Source organism: Bufo gargarizans, chromosome 3 (genome assembly GCF_014858855.1).
Source record: "Bufo gargarizans isolate SCDJY-AF-19 chromosome 3, ASM1485885v1, whole genome shotgun sequence".
Classification (NCBI taxonomy): domain Eukaryota; kingdom Metazoa; phylum Chordata; class Amphibia; order Anura; family Bufonidae; genus Bufo; species Bufo gargarizans.
In genome coordinates this window covers 253,931,373-253,957,829 of record NC_058082.1, presented here as the reverse complement: position 1 = coordinate 253,957,829, position 26,457 = coordinate 253,931,373, and the positions used below count along the sequence as shown (strand labels likewise).

Below are 26,457 nucleotides of genomic sequence, written 5' to 3'. Positions count from 1 at the left end.
ATTGTAAGATACTACTATCACAGTATATTTGAAGAAATGCAAACCATACAGCTTTTTCTCGTAACTGTGAAGCACACTGTGACACCTTCAACAACTGTCTTAAAGGGAACCTGTCACTATGAAAAGGCAAGGTAAGCTACAGGCACCATGTTGTACAGCGGGGCAGCTGAGCAGATTGATGTGTATGTATGTGTATGTATATGTGTGTGTGTGTGTGTGTGTATGTGTGTGTATATATATATATATATATATATATATATATATATATATATATATATATATATATATATTTTTAGGAAGAGATTCAGTGGTAATTATTTCATTTAAATTCCTGTTCATTCTGGGCTTTGAAGTCTAGGAGGCGGTCCTTTCAGTGATTGACAGCTATCTCTGTTTACACAGTCATAGAGGGAAGGCTGTCATCACTGATAGAACCGAATCCTTGTCTTCAGTCAGTGACTCACAGCTTTCTCTGTATACACCAGGCATGCTCAACCTGTGGCCCTCCAGCTGTTGTAAAACTACAACTCCCACAATGCCCTGCTGTAGGCTGATACCTGTAGGCTGTTCGGGCATGCTGGGAGTTGTAGTTTTGCAACAGCTGGAGGGCCGCTGGTTGAGCATGCCTGGTATACACAGTCATAGAGGGAAGGCTGTCAATCACTGATAGGACCTCCTCCTTGACTTCAAAGCCTAGAGTGAGAAGAAATTTAAAGGGGCTATCCCATAACTAATGGGGGAAAAAAAGCACCCCGCAAACACAAAAAAAGTACAATAATGCCATAGTTATAGAAAATATTCTGGTGCTAATGCTACACTTATTTTGTAAATTTCAGATTCTTGGCAAGTACATTTTGTACAAAATTATTTGGGCCCGTCTGCCAAACGTCAAGGCAATCTCTATAAGACGTAAACCTAAGACTAAATCCTACCATGTGCCATAATAGCCACCATAAAATTCAGGGAGTGCAGGTTCCACATGCATGCTGGGTCCACTCTGCCTTTTATGATTTTTGTGCCATAATGGCCTCCATTTAATCCAGGGAATTAGGTACCAACATGCATGCTGAGCCCATTCTATACCTCTCCTGGTGCCAGACTGCTTCCAGTGAATGCAATGAGAGCAGGCTACAGCTAGACTAACTGGAGTCAGCCACAATGAAAACATATGAAGACATCATATAGTACATGACAGTCACTTTATAACAAAGCTAGAACCAGCCCTGTACCTCACATGGATCCAGAGATCTCCACTAGATTTATATCAAGCTGACAGCTCAACGGGAGGGTCTTTTCTGCTGCTGCTAAGGGGGCATGTTCATGTTCTCCCTATCACAACTTAGGAGGCAGTTGAAGGATGAAACTGAGCATGTGCAGCCATCTCAGTGAGCAGGTCAAAGAAATAAGAAAAAAAACTAACTGCAGGTGGCGCTATACAGATATATTTTATTGAATAACTCGGTGGCTATGCAAAATTTTTAAATAAATGAAATTACAAAAGTATTCAGATCCAGGTGCTGGTTTGAAAACTGTAGAATATTTTTTGTTTTACTGAATATTTTCCCGTTAAACTACATATCAATCTGCTCGGCTCCTCCTGCTCTATAACCTGCTGCCTGCAGCTGAAACACCATGTTCAACCTGACAGGTGATTGTGGAAGGCAAAAAAGCAAATGGGTGCTGTGTAAACTTATTGGGGGACATTAATGTAAGCTTTTACTCCACAATTGTGGTGTAAAAAAGTTGCACATTTTGGCGCATGCCATATTTGCACTATAATTTGCAACTTAAGCTTTAAACCACTCTTCTGAAGAGGCGACGGGTTCGCACCGCTTGCTGGACTTGCACCAGACACTGGTTTCTGTTATAGCTCAAGTCTACGCCAGCTCCTGCCTGGCATAGACTTGAGTTTCTCGCTCATGGAGTGCCAAAGATGTAACAAATTTATTAAGAGGCAACTCCAGTGTAGGGGGATCAAGACTGGCGTATTGAAATGGTCTTGATAAATGTCCCCCGTTTTATTTTTATATTCTGATGTCTTTTTTTATGTGTGTGTTTTATGTCCAAACATACTAATTTGCCTATAATGTGTTTTTGTAGGTTTTATCAAATGTGCTAGTAGAGGAGTATGACGTGCCTCCCCGACTTTCTCCACCTCCACCATCTATTTCTATTCACTCTACAGTAAAGTAAGAACTACAAATGAACCTTGGCATTTACCAGAACTTTTCCAGATTCTATGTCTTTAACCCTTTTCGCTCCCAGTACCATACATGGAGAGTCTTTAAACATGGCTCCCACTCACGGGCGTCATAGCCAGCGAGTTTCTGCTGTTTCTAATAGCAGCGGCCCACAGCTAATGTCGGCGACCAGCAAGAATGCCAGTCGTAGGCATTTAAGCCTTTAGATGCTGTGTTCAAGCATGTCGTCTAAATGATGAAAAATCCAGAAGCACGTGCTTCTGAGTGAGGACTGACTCTCCTGTGCAGTGATTAGGGAAGTTGGCCCTTCGTTCTAATACGCTGAGTCTCTGAGGAGACCCAGCGTATTAGAGTGGCAGTTCATATGTTGGCCTGCAGGTGGCAGGCCAACATAGGATAACCGCAAATGGAGCTTATACTAAAAATGTACAAAAAAATATATAGATTCAAAGTTGGACATGCACAAAATTTAGATTTTTTTTTACCAGTTGGTAATTTCCATTGTATTAATAAATTTCTTTGTGCCAGTACTGTGATAAATGGTTATATTCCTGCTACTGAGGTTTCTTCTCACTTTTTTTATTTTTTTTAATGGAATTTGTAAAGCTGCCAATAGTAGAGAATTAGGACTCATTTTAACAACGTATCCCGGGTTCACATGTAAATTGACCTATTGACAATAATGGGTCAGTGTCCAGTAGGGGTTCTGTCCTTTCTACACTTGGACAGCACCCATACTGTACACTGACTCATTATTGTCAGAGGGCCAATTCACATGTGCGATTTTCCACACAGACCATCATTCTGTGCAAATAAAGTAGCAGCATGCACTTTTTGGGTCCGATTTTCCCACAAGACTAACCCATTCAGGAATGGGAGAGCGAGATATACAAATATTACATAGACACTTTTTTTTTCTTTTCCTGGCCAAGATCCGGGTGAGTTGGAACTCGCTAGGAGCCTAAGAAGTCTGCTGATCACCCATAGTACAAATAGTGATGAACATTGAATGATATGGTTTACATAATGCCGGAACCAGCTCATCAGTGAGAGTGTGGAATGTCTGATCCCTCACGAATCTGATATTGATGACCTATCCTAAGGGCTCATTCAGGCGACCGTATGTGTTTTGCAGTCCGCAATTTGCAGATCCGCAAAACATGGATACCGACTGTGCATGTTCCCCATTTTGTGGAACACACACGGCAAGCCCTATATAAAAAAAAAAATGCCTGTCCTTGTCCACAATTGTGAACAAGACTAGGACAAGCTTAATATTTTTTTGCGGGGCCACGGAATGGAAGTGTGGCTGCGTACAGCACACAGTGTGCTGTCCACATCTTTTGCAGGCCTATCGAACCATTGAAATGAATGGGTCTGCATCCATTCCACAAAATTGCAGAACAGATGCGGACACACAAATACGGGCGTCTGAATGAGCCCTTAGAAGTACCAGAACGAATCCTCTGTGGTATTTATATCTTCCGCTCTCGGCTGCCCAACAGTGGAGACATAGAGTTGCTGCTATATGTAGGAGTGCATGCTACCGCAGCATCTCATTTCTTATAGGTTATTGGCTGTCTTTATGGTAAAAAAAAAATTTGATTGAATACTTTTTTGTGTTCAGTGTATTTTTGGTGTAAGGACAAGTTTTTACTGTTTTTGCTGTTCTGCATGACTGCGAAGCTAATGCTTTAATTCCAATTGAGTGGAAACAGTTGATCACTGTGAATTTGAATTGAAATCTAACCTCCCGCCCTGTCTACACATGGCGACTCTGCTTTATGGCATATTGAAAAGGGATGTAGAAGTTGTCATAGTATTAATTGCTGTTGCCCGTGCTGCTTTTTGGACTGGCCAGGATGGGAATTATTTTAATCAGTTGTTGACACTTCACTTAGAGCAGCAGCAGGCATGTTCTTTACGTTCTGTTTGTGCCAGTGTGATTACATTGTTAAAGTGAACTGTTCTTCCAGCACTTTGCAAATCTGCTTCTGTTCAGCTGTAGTTGTGGGCTGCTAACGGGATTACGTTCCAAATGACTGGGTGCCAGCTGGAGTCTTAAAATGACACAGAAGAGGAGAACGGTAGGGAAGATTGTGCCAGGTCATTGCTGTGTGCCAGGATGTGGCTGCAGTCCAGTAGTGTATTTGGCTCCACACCTGCTCTTAATGAGCCTTGTTAGGAACACAATGGCTCTAAGAATCAAAGCATTGGTTGTCCTGCCCAAGTAGAGAAAATGAGGCAGCTCAGATGAAGACCCTGATGCAAAGTGCTGCAGCCCTCTAATAGCCTGCTGCAGGGGACAGCAGACTTTTCTGGCATCAGTGGACATATGGGGGTCTACATGACTAGCAATAATGGGTTATGGGTATTCATTGCTGAAATGATTCAGTTGTAATGCTTTTGTGCCTGAGCACCGGGTTCATAAGAGTTCAGATCCTGTAAATGTAGCGCATGCTGAAGCCATATACTGAGCAGAAAGCTAGTAACCTGACTCCTCGCTCTGCATTTGCCAGGCATTGAGCTTATGCCTACATGTTTGCTGTACTTATGTGAGCCACTAAACCCCTCTTTACTAATAGCTGGTGCTGCTGCATGGTCACCAAAGTGTGGGACTCCCTGCCATCCAGACTGACCATTGAAATTAAGAACATCTGCTCACATGGTACTTCAGTGGAACTGCAGAAAGGTATAGTTAAAGGGGTTGTCCGGGTGTTTAATACTGATGAGATGTCTTAGGCGCTGGTCACATGGCCTAGGCACAGCTCAATCCTATTTAAGTAAAGGGGGCGGAGCTGCAATACCGGGTACGGTTGCTATCCTATGGACAGCTCTGTGCTTGGTACGGTGCGAGGATGCTGCAGCACTCACTAGAGCGCCCCAGCACCTGTGATGTCATGGGGTCAACGCTGGCTCCTTATGTCTCTTAAAATTCAAGAAAACGGTTTTGTTCTGCAAATCTCCTCGCTCTTCAGTCCTGTGCTTCACATGTGCAGGTAAAAGAAGCCATTATGAATTGTATTCATTGTTTTAAGGTTTATTTTCACATAAAATTGGCCACATACAAGTAAATCAGAAGTTTTCCCACCATGGCCATTTTTGTAAAAGTGACAACAGGAAGCGTAGACGTATTGGTTGTCACTTTTGGGTTCACTTCTGAACTGATGTTAAATTGGCAAAATTAATTTTGACTGTACTTTTGGTGGTTGCTGTAACCTGTGATATACTGGTGTATGACCATATTTACGTCATGTGTGAAAAGGTATTCATCCATGTAAGGGCTTTTGTTTTCCTAGTGATATGGCACATGTTGGGTAGATAGAACTTTTTGTAAGGGTTAGTTTGTGTCTTTGATAGTTTTTTAATGGAATACGTGTTACTGGGCAGTATAAGTAGTGCTCACTGTGCGGCTTTCACAGCACAAGCCTACCAGGCACTGACTATCCTTGTAAATGGTGTGCCATGAAAAAGAAAAGACTTCTCCACAGTTGACATGAAAGAAATAAGAAATAATTATTAGCGTTTTAAGAATGTATGTAGATGGCCTTTAACCACTTCATTACCACCCAATGTAGACCTACATTCACTTTTGCTGAGGCTTATACCTACAGTGTGTTAACCTGCGGTTAGATACCCTCAGCCTCAGGTCCTGGTCACTATCTTAGGGCTCATGCACAAAAATGTTTTTTCTTTCTGTGTCCGTTATGTTTCTTTTGGCGGACCGCATGAGGAACCATTAGTTTAAAGAGGTCCGCCCAAAAAACTGAAGTTATTCCGTGTGCATTCCACTTCCATAAGTCCGTATTTCCGTTCCGCAAAAAAAATTCCTATTATTGACCGTATTACGGACAAGGATAGGACTGTTCTGTTAGGGGCCAGCTGTTTGGTTCCGCAAAATACGGAATGCACGCGGATATCATCCGGTTTTTGCAGACCGCGAAATACATACAGTCATGTGCATGTCCCCTTAGGGACTTGATTTGATCATGTTCCAATAACGTGACCATTGTGATGGCCTGTCATGTTGTTCACAGGGAAGACATGTTACTGCATGAAACTTTACTAGGGTACTAGATGCTATAATATCCCCCTCCTTAAAAAGTGAGATTATGGGAAAGAACTAATCTGACACCCCAGTACAGCCTTGTTTGGCTGAAATGGGTTTGTTACTAACCCTTTTCTGTCTGTCCCCCTCAAATTCTATTGGCACAGCCCCCATCATTGTACATACTCTGCCGTCAACTGGTTTGTGCTGCTGTTCTAAAACCCAACCCTGTACTGTGACAGCAAATTGGAATATAGTTTCCTTATCTGTAAAACTTCCTGAGAGAGTGCGAATATACTTCTGTATCAGGGCTTAAATAATATTTGAAAATTTAGATATTTTTGAGTATTTTTTCATGTTTCTGTCCATTATTCCCTGCACAAGACCTACAGAATAAAAATGTGGGTATACAAAGTAATAAAAGTCCATGGTGATGGATCATGTGACGGACCATGTGATGAACGTAGTGACGTCATCAAAGGTCCTATTCCTCACAAAAGAAGACAGAAGAGAAGCTGGGCTGCGCAAACAAGTCGATTAAGGTAAGTTAAAAAAAAAAATATTTAACCCCTCTAGCCCTATTGTACTATGCATTCTGTATTCAGAATGCTATTATTTTCTCTTTATAACCATGTTATAAGGGAAAATAATAATGATCGGGTCCCCATCCCGATCGTCACCTAGCAACCATGCGTGAAAATCGTACCGCATCCACACTTGCTTGCGGATGCTTGCGATTTTCACGCAACCCCATTCATTTCTATGGGGCCTGCGTTACGTGAAAAACGCACAAAGAGGAGCATGCTGCTATTTTCACTCAACGCACAAGTGATGCGTGAAAATCACCGCTCATGTGAACAGCCCTATAGAAATGAATGGGTCCGGATTCAGTGCGGGTGCAATGCGTTCACCTCGCCCGTGTGAAAGACCGGGTTCACACATAAGCGTACCTGTTAAGTGCTGTTTACAAGCGTGTTTATCGGGCGTTTACATACGTGCGAGGAAACAAGCAAACGCCCATTGTCGCGCGTTCCCGCTAGGTCTATGTGTGGGAACGCGTGACAATGCGCCCCAAAAAAGCTCCTGTACTTGTTGGGGCGTAGGGCGTTTTGCAGCACATTCGTACGTGCTGTAAAACGCTCAGGTGAGAACCGTGCCCGTAGGGAAGCATTGGTTTTTGCCTGTTGAGCGTTTTACAGCGCGTAGGAGTTTTTCCATGGATTTTTTCCATGATGGCCTGTCCTCAGGATAGGCCATCAGTATCAAATTGGCATTCTTTTCAAGGTTTACCTGCACGCCTTTGACACTGTAGCGGTGGTGCAGTATAATTACAACTGCTTCGTCCCATGACCGGCTAAAATGCAGCCACCAAAGTGAACTCTCCATTCACTTCTATGGGAGTTCTGAAAAAGCTACTCGAGCGTGCATGGCTATTTTCAGAAGTTCCATAGAAATTTATGTAGAGCACAGCACGCAAGCGCGGCCACTGCTCCATCCACTCCCTATGGGACTGACTCCCATAAAAATGAATGGCGGGTGGGCGACACGTGCCATGGCTGTTCTCTGTTCACTTCAGGTGTCTCGTTCTAGAGATGGATGTTAGACCAAAAGGTGGACCACGCACTCATCGGACCTTGGTGGCATCTCCTAGCGATACGCCACCAATGTCTCGGGTGACACAACCCCTTTAAGTTAGAAATGGCAGAGATAATGTATAAATTACAGGTTTTACTGAATTTTACAAGTTTCCCATAAAACTATATATCAGTCTGCTCAGCTCCTCCTGCTCTATAACATGCTGCTGTCAGATTGCCCTGCAGCTTGAGGTGACAGGTTCTTTTTAAGGTTCAGACTGACCCACTTTCATGATTTGGCTGAACTCTCCTGTATCTTTTAAAAACTCTACACCATGGTATTAGCCAGCGTTACATATGGCAGTTTAAAAATAAAATGTGTATGCGGTATATTAGACTCCATCCACTGACTGCCCTATGTTATGTGTCATTACTGTTCCTTTTGTGGGGTGCTTTATGCAAAACATGACCCCATTAGCAGAGAGAGAGAGAGAGTTCAGCTGTAGTATTACTAAAGAAGGGGTCCGGTCGTATGCTCCAGGGTGGAGGAGAATGTTATCCTGTAGCTGCATACACATGTAAATTCTAAATCTGCTCTGGGTTTCTTTTGGAATGAACCTGGATACACCATATGCTCCGAGCATTACTTGCCTCAAAGGTACAATGGGTGTTTTAACCTTGACTATGTAGAAATGTCTAAGCTCCGTCCCTGGAATGTCTGAGTGCAATAGTTATTCAAATATATTGCTTGAATATTTAACAGCCTTGCTAGATCTGTAGGATGTTTAGTGATTTATTATCCAGAGATGACTGTAAGGACAGCGATGTGAAATCCCCTTCCCATGTTGTCCTCATGTCAGGTAGTTTATGACTTTCATGTGTACTTTAGCTCCCTCTACAGAAATTAAATGGTACTGCCACTAGCTGACACTTGGCTGCGTGCTCATTCTTGTCATGTTCCTGTTTTCTTGGGAGAGCACACCCACGTTCTACAATATTACACAGTCAATAATAAGAATTTGCCTCAGTCAATTATTTTAATTGCATTCGACCCATTTTATTGTACTTATCCCGACATTAATGGTAGTTTAACCACGTTTGTCGCAGCAGTACAACTAAATAACAAGGAGTTGTAATATTAAGTCTCAAATACATGGAGGCCAATGACCCCTTTCAGACTTAATGACTAAACCATAGTAATTAATAAAATAATGACATGACACCTTGTGTTGGAATAAAAATATAAAATGCTTTATTAAGGGTAAATAAATTTATAAATAATTAAAACTTCAAATTCATTAAATAACCATAAAAAATTCCAATAATTAACAAAATCCACTCAGCAATAGCTGAGTGATACAGCCCCTCTAATAAAGCAAAGCGACATAAAGCATAAGAATAGGGAGGGAGGGCAGGCCGACGATAAAACTGGCCCACAAGCGCCGCCATAACCCTCGTTTAAGGACCATACTTTCCCGCCGCTAGCATCCACACCAATCAGCTGTCCAGAAATCTCCCCCAGCAACCAGCTGCACCAATCAGAGAGGATCCCTGCTTGACATCCAAGGCTCAGGTGAGACCGGCTAAAACCAGCTGATTCTGACAGAAATTAACTCTTTCATGAAAACCTGAAAAAAAAGGGGGGGGGGGGGGGGAGAGAAAATCGAGCAAAACCATACTGAAATACACATATTAATGGTGTCATTGCCCCCATGTGTCCCCCAAGCGAAACACTCTGGGGGGCCAGAACAATATTACGTATACTGGTACTGAAAAAAGCAAAAGTGGTGCGCTCACCTGAGGCAAAATAGAGGATGCACGGACTAGGGAAGGAACCTTGGCATGAAGGTGTATATCCAATACAAAAGAGAGGGGTCTAGCCTCCAAATAACGTGGAATCTTTTAATAATTCAGTGCAGTAAAACCATGTACATCCAGGTCTACGCGTTTCAGATCTTTAGCAATGTAGCGCCTTACTCATGTCATGAGTAAGGATCTACATTGTTAAAGATCCCTTCTTTACTAAAATAATTATTGTAAAAATTGGCTCCTATTAAAAAAAGCAATATTGACTAAAACAAAATTGATGCAATTTGACTTAAGCTGTATCCCATGTAAGTTGATAGGATTTGCAATGGCTCTGTTCTGATCAAATATGAATAAAGTCATACTGGCCTCTGTCAGCAGCTAGCTGCTTGCTGATGGTCACCAGGAAAGAACTCAGTACTGTAAAAAGTAAAATGTAACTGAATCGGCCAGAAAAAAAGGTAGGGTCCATTCGCATGTCCGTTGTTTAGGGTCCACATCTGTTCCGCAGATTTGCGGAATGGGTGCGGACCCATTCATTTCAATAGGGCCGCAAAAGATGCGGACGGCACACCGTGTGCTGTCCGCACCCGTAGTTCCATTCCGAGGCCCTGCAAGAAAGATAGTCCTATTCTTGTCCGCAATCGCTGTAATCTTAAATCTGTAATAAGTAATGTTGGCGTTACAATCCGATTCAGGCAGACTTTAGAGAGAAATAATAGAAATGCCTAAACATAGTCTGACGTTTGTGTATTACGGTAATTTTTTTCACGTCTGACTGCTGTGAATAAAATGGATGCATTGTTATATTATGAGCTCCCTCTTTATGTAATTCCAGAGTGAGAAACCTATATTTTCATTCCTCCACAATTGTGCGTTTTTATAGAACTGAAGCTACTGCATTAATACTGCCTGTTGTATAGTTGGCTTTCCCTTCATCAGCTTAGTATAGTATATTTTTACAGGGCCATGTTTTGCATGGTACCCTATGGCTCCTTTTTATTCAAGGTTTTCCCTTTATATATTGTAGTGTTCATAAAAAATGGGTAAATTAGAAGAGTATTCCTGGGGAGCCACATATTTGAGGTGGAGAAGATCTAAATAATGTACACAGAAGAAGCGGGAAGGTGACCTAGAGCTGGCAATTCAACCCCAGTTACACGTGCCCACTCAGCTTGGCCAATTTGGAGACTGGAGAAAAGAAATGTCTAGAAGAGTTCTGCAGTGGCTTACTCCACCAAGAACGAAAGTATTGGGCTTGTACAAATCCAACAGCCCAATTCTTATTTCCTCAAGTATCTGTCATTGGGGGAAGAGTCAGGAGGCCCCCATACCCATTAGTCAGCTAGTTCTGCCAAAATCAATGGGCTAATCTATATCTGGTCTGTGTGGCCAGCTTACAGGGTGACTGTCACCAAGAAATACACGGTTATACCTGTGCCTTCTAGGTTCCTGCATTGTCATCTCAACTGGACCTGTCAATCAAGGAGGAGCAAGGGTGGCTGGTAGAGCAAACAGGAGAAGCAAGGGTTAACAGAGTGTGCTCATTTACATATGTGTGAACAGTACCTTTTCTCCAGAATGAAGAAGCTGAGCTAGCCCTACAAGACATTGGGGGAAACTATATCATAGACCAGGGTGAAACATCGGACTATATCTTCTGGGGGGTTGCACCTATGACAAGGAGCACGCCAGAAAACTGGTGTAAAAGAAGATAAATTTGCCGGGTTTGTTGACCCCGCCCTTGCCACGCCCCTTTTCAAGAAGGCGACGAGGGCAGCGTAAAAACACCACTTGCACCTAGATTTCAGCGCAGTGACGTGTAAAAAGTTGCAAACACGAGTTGTGTGATTTTTTTTTTTTATTATTATTTATTTATTTATTTTTTATGGCAAAAAAAAAAAAATGACATGGGTGAAATGAGGATTACATTTCTCCCTATAAATTGGGGAGGGATGCACTTATGCCTGGGGAGCTGATAGATAAAATGGTCGTATTCATTCTATAAGATTTTTTTTAATCGTGTTCCAGGAAATTCTAGTGCAAACCGCTAGCTATCAATGGTCTACATAAGTGAGGAATAAAAGCATGTTATTGAGTGCTGAAGCAGAACTTGTTGACCTTTCTGTTCTCTAGAGCCTCCTGGGGGTTTTCGGTTTGTATTAGATAGGTTGATTCATAAGCGGTATGTTTGGGGCATTGTTTGGTTTTATTCTTTGTCAGTGATCGGATATTTCTAACCCCATGACTGCTATTAGTCAGGTATTTGATGGCAGGCCTTTATTATTATGTTTTATTTTACTTCTGGTCAAATTTTTTTTACATTCTTCCCTATAATTCTAGAATTTCTATAATTGTTTGCATTACCTTGTTCTTCTCTTTAACATTTTGCTAATTATTGCTATGAAATATATTGTCACCGTCTTTGCCATAACTGTGTTAGTCATTATCTGTCTGTACTAGGTATTGTCTCTACTCCTTTGTACACGTTGGATTCGGCTGTACAACCACAATTGAAATGTCAGGTCCAATTGTGGTTTCATTTTTTCCACTGAATTGACTCTGCTGACTTGAACAGAAAATGGCAAGGCTTTAATAAAAAAAAGCAGGCAAAAATAAGTTACTGTTCAGCTGTATTAAAGTGTATGCGAAGTCCACTAAATTCCCACTCGGCAGAGATGGTAATTGTTAATGCTACAAAATACTGTGTTATTGGTATATGCGATTCTTTTTTTTAATTTTATTTTTTTTAATTATTATTTTATTACCAAAAAAACATTTGTTCTGTTTTTTTTGTTTTTTTTGTTATAGGTATGCATTCTATCATTTTAAGGACTATATCTTTACATTCCCGTCTTTGTATCTCTTTAGAAAAAGTTAGAATGAAATGCACTTCTTCCATTAGTTTTTAAATTGGTCTGGCAGTGTGTGCTTTTCTGGTGCAGTGCATTCGCTGTGTTTATTAGAGGTAAATGTCATCATTCAGTAGAGAGCTTCCATCTATCTGTCAGCTATACCTTGTTAGATGTGGGACAGCCTATTATCTCTTTGCCTCTGTTATATAGCTTTGTTTTCTATGGTGGTGTTTTTTTTTTTTTTTTTTGTAAAGTCCTGTAAACATGTTGCACTGAAAAGATTGGTTGTTGTTTCACCTTATAATGGAGCTCAATGGGAGTCAGAAAGGATAACAATCTTGAGCAAAATTGTTGACTGAATGAGAGGATCAACTGTGTACTTGGATGGCAAAATCTTAACAAAGGACAACTTTTTCCTGTTTATGTAGAAGTCTTCAAAACTTTATTTAGTTTGTGGTCATTTATATCTTCTTCCTTTTGGCAGAAATAAAGGAACTCTGCCAGCAGTTTTGACCCTGATAAACTGCTGACAGCACTAGGTAAGGGCTGGGTCCCACCTTTTATGGAGTTTGTGTTATCAGGAGTAGTATGAATATGAATGTTTATTCAGCCACATTCTTTTCCTGCAAGTGCCCAGGATGCAGAGCTTAAAGGGATTCTGTCATCAGATTTCTGCCCTATAAGCTAAACATATGGCCATGTCGGTGCTAATAACATGAATCCTAAACTGCCCTTATTAAACCTGCTTGTGGCTCTATTATCCCAAAACACAGGTTTTTATAAGCTATCACTCACCTACCTAAGGTGCCCAAGGGGTTTTACGTTAATCCAGGATGCCCGCCTGCACCCCTCGCCGTCTGGTGCCCAGCGCCGCCTTCCTCACCTCAGCGCCGCCTCCTCATTCCACCCGTCCCTCTGCCAGATCCTGCGCCTGCGCACTAGGCTCAGCCTGATGCGCCGCGGACTCCTGGCAGCGGCTTCATTGAGCGAAGTGCACATGTGCCGGCCTGATGCGCATGCGCACTTTGCTCAACGAAGCCGCTGCATCAGGCTGAGCCTTCTATCTTCATTCAGCAGGACCTGCGCTGACGTCACCACGCTCACCACATGGTGAGTGCGATTACGTCATCAAAGGTCCTGGAAGAAGAAGAAAAAAAGACTATGCCGGCTCCGCGAACAATTTGATGAGGTGAGTTGGTGGTTAATTTTTTTATTTTATTTTTAACCCCTCAATCGCCATTTTACTAAGCATTCTGTATTAAGAATGCTATTATTTTCCCTTATAACTATGTTATAGGGGAAAATAATACAGTGAATTTACTTTAATGGGGTCCGGCGTTCCTCATCCCTATCATCTCCTAGCAACCATGCGTGAAAATCACACCGCATACGCACTTGCTTGTGGATGCTTGTGATTTTCACGCAGCCCCATTCATTTCTATGCTGCCTGTGTTGCGTGAAAAATTCTGAATATAAAACGTGCTGTGATTTTCACGCAACGCACAAGTGACGCATGAAAATCACAGCTCATCTGCACAGCCCCATTGAAGTGAATGGGTCCGGATTCGGTGCGGGTGCAATGCCTTTACCTCACGCATTGCACCCGCGCGGAAAACTCGTGTCTCCACACGGGAGAGCCGTGCAATAGACCAGGCCACCCAAAAAGTGGTAATCACATAAAGTTTTCCAGGGGTTCTTATTTTCCGCCAGTGTAAAATTGGGTATATTAGTGGAATACAATAAATAATGTGCTCTGCTTTATATAATTCAAAAACTTGAAAATAACTAAATATGAGTTAGAATGGCATAGAACTGGAGATCAGCACTAAAATGCATGAAATCTGTTTTTCTTTCTAGGTGTCCTTTATCATTACACTCCTTGCCCGATAAAGTGAGACATTCTATAGAAGATGATGATGGTGAATACAAAATACCATCCTCTCACCCCGTATCTTCAAGGCCATTGCCTCTCCATTGTCATAGTATGAAACCCTTTTCTAGGTAAGAACTTTTTTAAATTCTATTTTCTGTAAGTGATTTCTGGTTGCTATGCATGAAATAGCATAGTAAAAAAAAAACTTTTCTAAATCACTTTGAAGAGGGCCCCCACAAGATGTGTCTAATGAAGGGGCCCCTGTTCGAAATGTGTTACACTAGCTTTTTTTACTATGCTGTTTTATTGTTTTGTCAATAAACGGATGCTTTTTTAAAGGAAACCTGTCATTGAATGGTATCTGAGCTGAAGGCAGTATGTGATAAAGCAGGAGGAGCAGATTCAGCTTTTTTCTCTTCATTTTGATATATATCAGAATATGAACATTAAGAAAAAAAACACCATCAATACTTAAATGTTTAAAATATGTACAGATCTGTCAGTGAGAGGTTAAGTTATTCAGTTTATTTTAATTCAAATTACATGGATCTGACATTTGGAATGTGTGTGTGTGTATATAATTATTTTTTTCTCTCTCTCAGACTTTGATAGCATATCGTTAGGTAATCTGCCCACTCCTATCTCCAGAAGGCCCTCCTTCCTCTACGAAGCATAGGAGAGTGCTGCCACTCTCTGTTCACTACTGTGGGAGTTCTCAAAATAGGCGAGTGCTGGCTCAGCTATTTACAGCAGTCCCCTAGCAGTGAAAGGAGAGCACGCCACGCATGCGCAGTGTGCTTTCCTTCTCTTTTGGGGGCCCTTTTCTGGAGATAGGTGTGGGTCCCACCTCTGGGACCTGCTCCTATCTGGCATTGATGGCATTTCCTAGCAATATGCCATCAATGTCTGAGATGGGCAAACACCTTTAAAGGGTCACAGAATTTTCTGAAAACCTATGATATGTCATAGAGACATGTGATTGGTGGGGTATGAGCGCTGAGACCCCAGTCAATCACTAGAATAAGGAAAAGTGAATGCGTATTGCGCTCTCTCCTTGCTGCAGGAGACTGAAGCGAGATGGGCCCATAGACTCTCTACTCAGTCTGTTTCGCTTCCTCTCCTGCAGCTGGGAGAGAGAACACAATTTACAAGCATATAAACATTTAATTTGTTTTCCTAATTTTTAAAAAATTTGATAAAGCATTATAACTGCCTGACTCAGTGTATAGGCCAGTGGTGTAAAAGAAGCTCATCTGCAGGTAGCCAAAACTATGCGATACTGTATCCAAGCACCCCCTGCAATTGGAATATTGAGGACCTGCTTTATATTTCACCTGATCCTCAATTGATTTGATTTTTTTATTTTTATTTTTTATTCTATGTTATTGTTCAGCTAAATTTAAGTTTGAATCTACAGTGAAGTGATTTTGTATGACTCTTGTTCTTTCTTAGGCTGTGTGAAAATGGCCAGTGTTTGACAAATGGCATGCACAATGACACGTCTGAAATAAAAAAACTAAAGCCTCCAGATCTTGGTAAGTAATTGTAACTTTAAATAGCGGAAAACATATATTTCCAGTGTATCTCAGCTTGAGTTATTCCTGGTGCAGGAAACAATTGAGTTAATTAATTTAATTCTATTCCAGATAACCTGTGTCCCCTCTGTAGTGTTCTTTGTTGAAGGATGATCCTAATCGGCCTAATTTTTGGGACGATTATCGGGCGTGAACATCGCTACGAATGCTCGTTCCTGATAATCAGCCCATCTAAAGGTGCTGCAGATCACCTGATCGGGTGAAAGTAGTTGGTGCAGACACCTAAATTATAGTTTCTTGGCAGCAAATCTTCTGGTCTAAACAGCACTTTGCTGCCCAGTAACAATGCAGCTGCATAAGGACAAACAATAGCGGTAGCCATCGGTCATCTCCATACGTTTCCTTCCGATAACTAGCTGCTGGTGGTGGAGCGGGGAAATCCAGCATTACTGTGAAATGTGTACACTGCAAACACCACCTCAGAGCTTTCTAAAAGGGGTTTTCTGAGTTAGTTATTTTATTTGTTCTTTGTATGTTTCTAACTAATCAAATGTAAGGACTTTACAATTCACTTACTTTATCTCCAGTCGCTGCTTTTTCAGATTTCACTGAGGGTCACATGACCGGTGATGTCAGCTTTTCTCTCCCTGCTTTGATGATGTTTAGTGCACAAGCCTGAGAGATCAGATATGTGTCTGTACACGAGACGTCACTGTGCTGGCCACGCCTCCCCCCTGCACTGCCCTCTGCTGCTGTCTGCTCTCTCCCTAGATTCTTCAGAAAAATGTTAACCCCTTCAGTAGCACAGACTCAGGGCTGAAAGCTTTGCTGAGTAGCTGCAGGCAGTGAGGAGACAAATGCTGGGCACAGGAGCTACAGACTAGAGGAGTTCTACAGAGCATTGCACAAGAACAGGTTTGGGAAAGATCCTGTGTGTATCAGCAGTGTCATTGTACAGCTGAGACTTATAGTCCTAAACATAAAACATGCTGCTGAGTCTCCCAGCAGGCAGATATGTCACTCAGGGCAGGACTTGTATTCACTCTCTTAGCAGAGCAGGGGGAGGGGCACAAATAATTATGAGGAAAACCTCAGATTGTTGTCATTGAAGGTAAACAGGGCCAGAAAGAACCAGGGAAATGAGAAAATATATATTTTATTTTTTTTGCTTAAAACTTGCTTAGCTTAGTTATATATTGCTGCCCATCAGATTTACAGTGTTATATTTATTTTAATTTTTTTCATAACTCGGACAACCCCTTTAAGGCTGCTTTCACACTTGCGTTCAGGGTTCCGCTTGTGAGTTCCGTTTGATGGCTCTCATAAGCGGCCTCGAACGAATCCGTACAACTCCAATGCATTCTGAGTGGATGCGGATCCGCTCAGAATGCATCAGTATAGCTCCGTTTCACCTCCATTCCGCTCAGCAGGCGGACACCCGAACGCAGCTTGCAGCGTTTTGGTGTCTGCCTGGCCGTGCGGAGCCGAACGGATCCGTCCTGACTTAAATGGGGACTGATCTGTTTGACGTTTAATTGCAAACGGGTCCGTCCCCCGTTGACTTTCAATGTAAAGTCAGGAGTCCCTATTAATATACCATCGGATTGGAGTTTTCTCCAATCCGATGGTATATTTTAAATTGATCGTGCAGTATACTTATATACTGCTGACATATATTCTGCAGCGCTATCTACTTTTTCAACCAGTTTAGTAAATCTGCCTCAGTGTTTCTAAGATAAGGGTAAAATGTAGCTAGATGTTTATTAGGGAACAAGCTCTACATTACATTTTTTTTACCCGTAAAGGAATGGGATTTGAGGGGTTGTCCGGTTTAGGAGGAAACCAAACAACACGTGATCCACCTGCAATAAAGAACAGATTGTTAGTTACTTAGTTACTCTGACATCAGAGGTGCGCTGAAGAGGCCAGTGATTGGCTGCATGCTGTCAACGTGATGTCATTGTTGCAGCCAGGTAAGTAACTATCTATTCTTTACTGCAAGTAGATCGCATGTGCTGTCCTGTTTCCCCCTGAAACTTTACAACCCATTTAATAGGGGATCTTAAAGCAAGTTCTTAAAACTTTAGCTTGATATTCCTAAATAGGCTCCGTTGGGTGGCAACAGCTTTTTGTACATAATTGAATAGTGTGTTGTCTCTTTCTTGCTTGTTTTTCTGGAGCCAAATGAAGCATCATCTCTCCTTTCCAAAACGCCTTTCGGCAGGCTCACAAATTAAAAATTACCATTTTGCTGAAGAATGCTCAAGTCCCTGAATTCTGTTTGCCTCTAACAAATGTTACAGTTAATTAGCATTTTCAGCATCTTGGAAGGTACTTTCACCATTAGTCCTAACCTTCCACGATGATCATATCCAGATAATTCAACAAAAACAATTAACTGAATTCGCATACGTAGATTAGAAAATTGTTGTTGTTTTTTTCATCTTGGCAAACAAAGCCCAAAGAAATCGATGTGGAGTCATGGAAGTTATGGATTTGTGTTGGAATTTTAATTTATCAACACCAGTGCTAACTTTAACTTTGAGGCTGTATTTTCTCCCCCAATGAAACCTGATTATCTTTTCCACTTACACATTATCTCCCTTTTTCATTGCATAAATCCTTTCTTTTCAGTGCAGAAAAATAACTATTTTCCACTTTCATAAAGCATTTGGATCACTTTATTGCTTTGATAGAGTGGAGGAGACGTATCAAAACTGATGTAATGGAAAACTGACTTAGTTGCCCATAGCAACCCATCATATTCCACTTTTTTATATTCCAAATGAGCTCTGAAAAATGAAAGGTGAAATCTGATTGGTTGCTAAGCTAGTTTTGATAAATCTCTCCCATGTGTATACGAATCTGCTTAAAGGTCTTATCTGAATACTTTTGTAATTGCATGTAATTAAAAATTTTGTATAGCTACAGAGTTATTCAATAAAATGTATCTGTATAGCACCACCTAATTTCTTATTTCTTTGACCGACTCATTAAGAAGGCCGCACATGCTCAGTTTCATCTTTCAGCTGCCTTCTGAGCTCTGATAGGGAGAGCATGGACACGCCCCCTAATGTATTGGCTCCGATGAGCTGAAATTATTTATTCGCACAATAACTTCATAAATTAATTTCTACTGTAAAAAAACATTTCCCGAACTGGGGTTCAATTCCAAGTGGTACCTTGGCTCATCCCTAATGATAATGTAAAGTGAAGCTAGGTGTTACTTTCTTGCCTTCCTCTTCATACACTAAAGGTGGCTATACACGTTAGATCGGCGTCAGCCAAAACCACCAATTTCAGCAGGAACGGCCAACCATCTAATGTTTATGGTGGTATCCTGACTCTCACCCATGGCACATGTTAGAATTTTTAACATGCCCAGTCTTTTGTTCTCATGGGAGATGAGCTGTTACTAGAGGTTTCAGACAAGTAGACATTAAGGTGCTATATAACCAAGTGTCAAGTAGGTAAACCGGCCTCCAAGTGTATTTTACTCTTGGCTGGGAGATACTGTAGGAAGGCTTTTCAGATTGGTTAGGGGTCCCACGATTGGGATCTTATTTTTGTTTGTATTTGTGGTACATTTTTAGGGTTGTCTCTAATAAAAGTTACGTTTAAGTGGGATCTTTTCCTTTGTTTGTGATTTTTGCTAATTGATTCACCTTCATGTATTATGGCTTTCTTGTAGCCAATTTACCAACTGTCATTTTCATCAAACAGGTCTACAAAACTTTCCATAGATGTCGATGAACATCTGCAGACTATAGGTTCCCATGGTCCATGTGGCTGCTGTAAAGGCCTCTTTCACACGTCAGTAAATCATGGATGTGTGCTGTCCTTGTTCTCTGACTAATGTGTGTATTTACATATCGATGAGTCCATAGTGACACCACAGAAGCAGGCCCTATTTTTCTCCATGATTTTCGGACCCCTCATACATATCATCTAAGCGTGTTTGGTCTGTGGTTTTCAGAGATCATTGCTACTAGATACTCTGGAAATTGTTTTTTTAAGCCTAGCAGTGTCCATGGAATATGGGTGACATGCGGAGGGCAAAAGACTGATACACAGACAAATCATAGATTCTTCACAAAAATTTTCATGGAAGAACTGCTGACCATCTTATCATGGATGTCATCACGGATGTGTAAAAAAGCCTGACTTAATTTATTGCAGCTCAGGCAAGATGGCAGCCCCCATAATCTTTTACAAAGAGTAAAACGATCCACAATCAGAAAATGAATACAGATTAGAAAATAAATATCTTTCACTATCTGGTTGTAATTGGTAAAAATAAACATGGCTGATGCCTTCCCTTACAATCCCTTCTGGCCGCCTGGTTAGTCTGCTGGCAGCAGCTCCAGGATTCCTCTTTTGTATATTAAATTCTGCATTCTGTTAAACCGCTTTAGTGACGGAAGCTTTGTGCTTTTTTACATTTATTTTCTTAGCATCTGACTGCTGACTCTGATTTTTTTTTTTTTTTTTTATGATTTTTTTTTTTTTTGCCGCTTATCACACCTGTACAATGTTTGGAAGTGTCACATCACTTGAAATATTTAATCCTTTACTAAGTTCCTCGTTTCTTGCTGCTATGTTCATAAAAATTATATCCTCCCTTTTGTAAGCCACAAATGCAGCAGCGCAATAAGATTAGATAGCGTTCCTCCAAGGACTTCTGACAGCTGAAAGTAGGACTTGTACTTTCTCTCCTTAAGTGCTTCATGTCGGTTTTAATGCTTCAGTCCTGGAACTTGCTGACTGCATCGTTTCCATTTCTTTATTTCCCCGTGCTGTGTGATCATTTACAGTGCTAGCTGTATCATGTACTAAGGACAGCCGCCATTCTGTTATGTGTCACTTTAGAAATGGCTAAAAATGTCTGTTTTAGGTCAGGAGTTTGGATAGTAATGCTGTGTTTATTTATTTATTTATTTATTTATTTATTTAAATCTTGGGAATCTTTCAAGCACTGGGACAGCTACTTGAATTAACTTTAGTCATTTTGCTAAAATTCGGCAGCTCATGCAGAAGCTCAGGAGTCCTTGTATTCATGAGCTTTTGGCTTTCCCTGCCCCCACAGTATAGGAAGATGGCTGCCAATCAGACATAGTGGGGGGCATGATGGACAGGAAGGAAAGCTGCCAGTAGGCAGCAGGGGCAGCTATAACAGGGAGCTCAAGAATAGAAGGACTCCTGAGGTTATGCAGTGTATTCAGTGGACACAGGGCTCGATTCATGTTGGAGCTGCTCAGTACTTATTTTAGCAAAATGACTAGGTCAGTTTAAGAAAGTGATTTGTGTTTTGTTCGGGGTCTCTGTCACCAGTGTTTGCTCCGCTCAGTTAGGGCAGCCTAAAACTTTTCACAGATTCCCTCTAACCCCTTCCCTACTTGCACCGCACATGTGTGGCGCAAGTCGTCTCTTTTAAAGATGGGGCTGCTCAGGAGCTGAGCTGGCACATAAGCCGCCGGGCACCTGCGGTTTTATACAGCAGACACCCGGAGGCAGATTCCTTGGTGTTTTCCCGGGTGTGCTGCGCTCCCGTGGACCAAACAGCTTCCTCGCGCCGCGATTGGGGGAGCTGTTTCGCTGCCATGCAGCCTCAGGCTTTTGGAAGGCTCAGAGGTCTGTCATAACTAAGTTCCTGTCAGACCCTGACTGTCGTAAAGGTTCGATAGGAACATAGTGAATCTCCCATAGGCTGCAATGTTGAATCTTTGCAGTCTATGGGAGAAGCGATCAGACTATTGCATGTTAACCCCTTCTTGACTTGCATCCTACGTGTATCTTTAAAAATGGTGCCCGCTCTGGAACGTAGGGGGTGCCATACCTACCGGGTTTCTGCCAATCGCAGTAATTTAACCTGTCACATGCCATGGTCAGGTGTGACCATGGCATTGGAGATGGCTTTCCCCATGAGCGCTTTTCTCCTAGAGTCAAAAACAACTGCCCTACCCTGAAGGAAGCTGATCAGAGAAGCCGTTTGTTGGTCAGATTTAAATTGTGGGACCTACAATTTTAGAGGGCTTTTCCAGGGTCTGTGAGTAATGATTGATTGTTATTTTAACCTATTCAGACCCAATTTTGGCCAAAATGATTACCCTGAAATCCTTTGTATTGTATCTGTAATTGAACGCTATTTTTATATAAATTGCATACATTTTTAAATGCGCTCCTTGGAGACTTGCTCTTTATCGGAGGCATTTCCTAGTGTTAATTACTGTAATGAAATGGTGTTCTTGATGTCTAACAAAATCAAAAAGCCATAAAGTGTAAAACTGTAGTTGTGATTAATTTTGCTAATGAAGCTAAAAGATGTATGAACTTTATGCATATGCAGGCGATGAATCATTTGACAGTTCCCCTCCTTCACAACCCCCGCCACCACCCCCAGCTCGTGTCTGCATCTCCGAACATTCAAAATCAACTGCGTCAGGAAGCAGACCAAACTCTGCCTCGGACTTGTTTCTTCTTCCTATGGGTAAGATTTTCAGCATGAGTAAATGAGGGAAAGGAATAAAAAAAAGAGTAAATAGAAAACTATTACCACTCGTTTCCATTTGATATTCTTTATTGATTCCTTTCTGGAATGTCAAATACCATCATGCATTAAATTGAAAAACATTAAAATTTGCACTAAATCTCCACCACTTACAGGCACTTGCCACTATTGGACACACTAAATAGGTGCTTATTCAGTGCATTTGTGAATTTCTGATGGCCAGTTAGGGAATATCAGCAGAAAATTGATTTGTCTGTAGGTCACATAAACAACATAAGAAACCATTGAAGCAGCACAAATGAAAAAACTCTGTTGGCAAAGGGTTCAAATAAAGATGGATCCAGAACACATTTACGTTGTTTACTTGAGAGTAACTAAGAATTAAGAGTTAATCTCATACAGTTTAATAAATGCCAATGATTGTCTTGCTTTAAATGAGCGCAGTCTGTCTATTATCTACTTATATGGCAGGAATCACAGCGCAGAGGTATATATTATGGGCCAGATTTATCATTACACTTACATCTTACTCCACTTTTACATATGTCCAAAGTCACTTTTGGCTACGTCAAATTTATTAATTGTCCTTTAAGGCTACATGCACACAACCGTATGTGTTTTGCGGTCCGCAAAAAAAAAGGGATGATGTTATGTATGGCATCCGTTTTTTTTGCGGATCGTTTTTTTTTTTTTTTTTTGCCGATCAATTGTAATAATGCCTATCCTTGTCCACAAACTAGAAAAAAATGGGACATGCACTATTTTTTTAGCGGAGCAACGGAACGGACATACTGTCCGTGTTTTTTGCGGACCCATTGAAATGAATGGGTCCGCATCATATCCGCAAAAAAAAAACTGATCGGACACTGAAACAAAATACGGTCGTGTGCATGTAGCCTAATACTGTGATAAATGTGGTTTGACGGTAGCAGTTTATCCTTCAGTAAGCGGCTTTACAAAAGTCGCACGTCTTTACGAAAAAGTCGCATGTTCTATTAAAAAGTCTCTTAAGATGAGCATGGTCCTCACTGGAGTGAAATTGCGCAATTTTATGTGACTTTTTTAAATTGTTGCAATAGTGAATCTGTCTAGAGATTCATTTACATAATAAAACACGCCCACTTTCAGAAAACTGGCGAGCATAGCGCAGAGTCAATAAAAGTGGCAGATTTTTGCGCAGTTTTCGCGATTGTGCAAAAATTTGCGACTTTTTTACTCTGTTATTTTGACTTGAGCTAATGATAAATCAGGCCCTATGTACATACATAATTCTTTCTCCATACTTCAATTCATAAGTCAATTCAATAAATCCATTTCTAGTATTTGGAGTCGGTTGTGTTACATAATGGTAGAACTTTGCTTGCAATTCTAGTCCAAGAGTCTGGAAAGGGTTAAGCGTTACCTGGAGGAGGAATGTAATAGCTTTACACAGATTTTGATATTTGGTAGAATAAACATGGTGCTATGCCGCTGGCATGAGTGTAGTGTAATAAGAAAGCCATTTCCTGGGAGATAATTGCCATCAGATGATTACACCCTGTGAACATGATTCCTGTAATGCTGCGTGTTCTGTAAAGTCCAGATATTTATATCAGGAAACCTGTTCCTTGTGGCACTGTAAGGCACAATTTAATCAGCACAGGGGACTTGCGGGTTCAGAGCTGTGATATTGTCGGATCAGTTAATGCTTTGCTAACTTGTAAGATTATTTTTTTTCCTCTATATTTCATATGGATTTTTATTGCTACAGAACTGTTAAAGGGAACCTGTCACCCAAAAATCGCCTATTAAGCTGTTTACAGTACCTTATAGTGCTGTATAGTCGTTTCCTGATGCACTTTTTGTTAGTTTTGCAGCATGTATGCTCAGTCAGAAATCGATGTTATATTCAGCTGCTGCCCCGTGCTTCAAGTCAGGCTTGAAGTCACGGGGGCAGCGGCCTCGGCGTCTTACATGGCCCTCTCCCCGCCCCCTGCCTCTGTGACTGACAGCCGAAATCCGATTCCGGGACCGCGCTCAACGGCCGCATGCGCAGTAAAGGGCGGCAGGAGCGCGGTCCCGGCTGCCGCGCGTACTACGCGCCGTCTTACTTTCGCCGCACTGCGCATGCGCCCGACATCCTGTATCAAACGCGCCCGCGCCCAGATGCCGGGCGCGGGCGCGTTTGATACAGGATGTCGGGCGCATGCGCAGTGCGGAGAAAGTAAGACTGCGCGTAAGACGGCGCGTAGTACGCGCGGCAGCCGGGACCGCGCTCCTGCCGCCCTTTACTGCGCATGCGGCCGTTGAGCGCGGTCCCGGAATCGGATTTCGGCTGTCAGTCACAGAGGCAGGGGGCGGGGAGAGGGCCATGTAAGACGCCGAGGCCGCTGCCCCCGTGACTTCAAGCCTGACTTGAAGCACGGGGCAGCAGCTGAATATAACATCGATTTCTGACTGAGCATACATGCTGCAAAACTAACAAAAAGTGCATCAGGAAACGACTATACAGCACTATAAGGTACTGTAAACAGCTTAATAGGCGATTTTTGGGTGACAGGTTCCCTTTAAAGGGATTGCCTGAGAGTTGAAGAAATCAAATTAGCTGCAAGAAATGTTACATGGAAAAATTAAAATAAATCCCCCATCAGTCCATCTCTGTAGCATTAAGTGATATATTAATTATATATATATATATATATATATATATATATATATATATATATTTATTAATGAAGACACTGCAGCACATCCGTTGGTGAAATGTTGTGGACCTTTATTCACCCATGCAACGTTTCAGTCCGCTTAGGTTCCAGTAAGCGGACTGAAACGTTGCATGGGTGAATAAAGGTCCACAACATTTCACCAACGGACGTGCTGCGGTGTCTTCATTTTTCTGTATAGTACACCTTGGTCAGGTGTTTCCATCGCTGGCACCCGATCATCCAGGACTAGGAGTGCTGCCCTGGACTTTTGTTGTGATATATATATATATATATATATATATATATATATATATATATATATATATATATATATATATATATATATATATACATACACAGTACAGACCAAAAGTTTGGACACACCTTCTCATTCAAAGAGTTTTATTTATTTTCATGACTATGAAAATTGTAGATTCACACTGAAGGCATCAAAACTATGAATTAACACATGTGGAATTATATACATAACAAAAAAGTGTGAAACCACTGAAAATATGTCATATTCTAGGTTCTTCAAAGTAGCTTTGATTACTGCTTTGCACACTCTTGGCATTCTTTTGATGAGCTTTAAGAGGTAGTCACGTGAAATGGTTTTCACGTCACAGGTGTGCCCTGTCAGGTTTAATAAGTGGGATTTCTTGCCTTATAAATGGGGTTGGGACCATCAGTTGCGTTGTGGAGAAGTCAGGTGGATACACAGCTGATAGTCCTACTGAATAGACTGTTAGAATTTGTATTATGGCAAGAAAAAAGCAGCTAAGTAAAGAAAAACGAGTGGCCATCATTACTTTAAGAAATGAAGGTCAGTCAGTCCGAAAAATTAGGAAAACTTTGAAAGTGTCCCCAAGTGCAGTCACAAAAACCATCAAGCGCTATAAAGAAACTGGCTCACCGCCCCAGGAAAGGAAGACCAAGAGTCACCTCTGCTGCGGAGGATAAGTTCATCCGAGTCACCAGCCTCAGAAATCGCAGGTTAACAGCAGCTCAGATTAGAGACCAGGTCAATGCCACACAGAGTTCTAGCAGCAGACACATCTCTAGAACAACTGTTAAGAGGAGACTGTGTGAATCAGGCCTTCATGGTAGAATATCTGCTAGGAAACCACTGCTAAGGACAAGCAACAAGCATAAGAGACTTGTTTGGGCTAAAGAACACAAGGAATGGACATTAGACCAATGGAAATCTGTTCTTTGGTCTGATGAGTCCAAATTTGAGATCTTTGGTTCCAACCACCGTGTCTTTGTGCGACGCAGAAAAGGTGAACGGATGGACTCTACATGCCTGGTTTCACTGTGAAGCATTGAGGAGGAGGTGTGATGGTGTGGGGGTGCTTTTCTGGTGACACTGTTGG

At 41.6% G+C, this 26,457-nt stretch overlaps 1 protein-coding gene across 4 annotated transcripts in view; it reads left to right on the top strand.

Annotated features, from left to right (window-relative positions):
- Nucleotides 1–26,457, top strand: part of CBLB (Cbl proto-oncogene B) — a 142,459-nt gene that overhangs the window by 99,396 nt on the left and 16,606 nt on the right. For 2 of the 4 annotated variants that reach the window (XM_044285288.1, XM_044285287.1), the window contains exons 12-15: nt 2,101–2,189; nt 14,342–14,485; nt 15,810–15,892; nt 22,239–22,379. In XM_044285288.1, the coding sequence (XP_044141223.1) occupies nt 2,101–2,189; nt 14,342–14,485; nt 15,810–15,892; nt 22,239–22,379 (457 nt within the window). The remainder of the gene's footprint in view (nt 1–2,100; nt 2,190–14,341; nt 14,486–15,809; nt 15,893–22,238; nt 22,380–26,457) is intronic. The other 2 variants (XM_044285290.1, XM_044285289.1) reach the window with 1 other exon arrangement.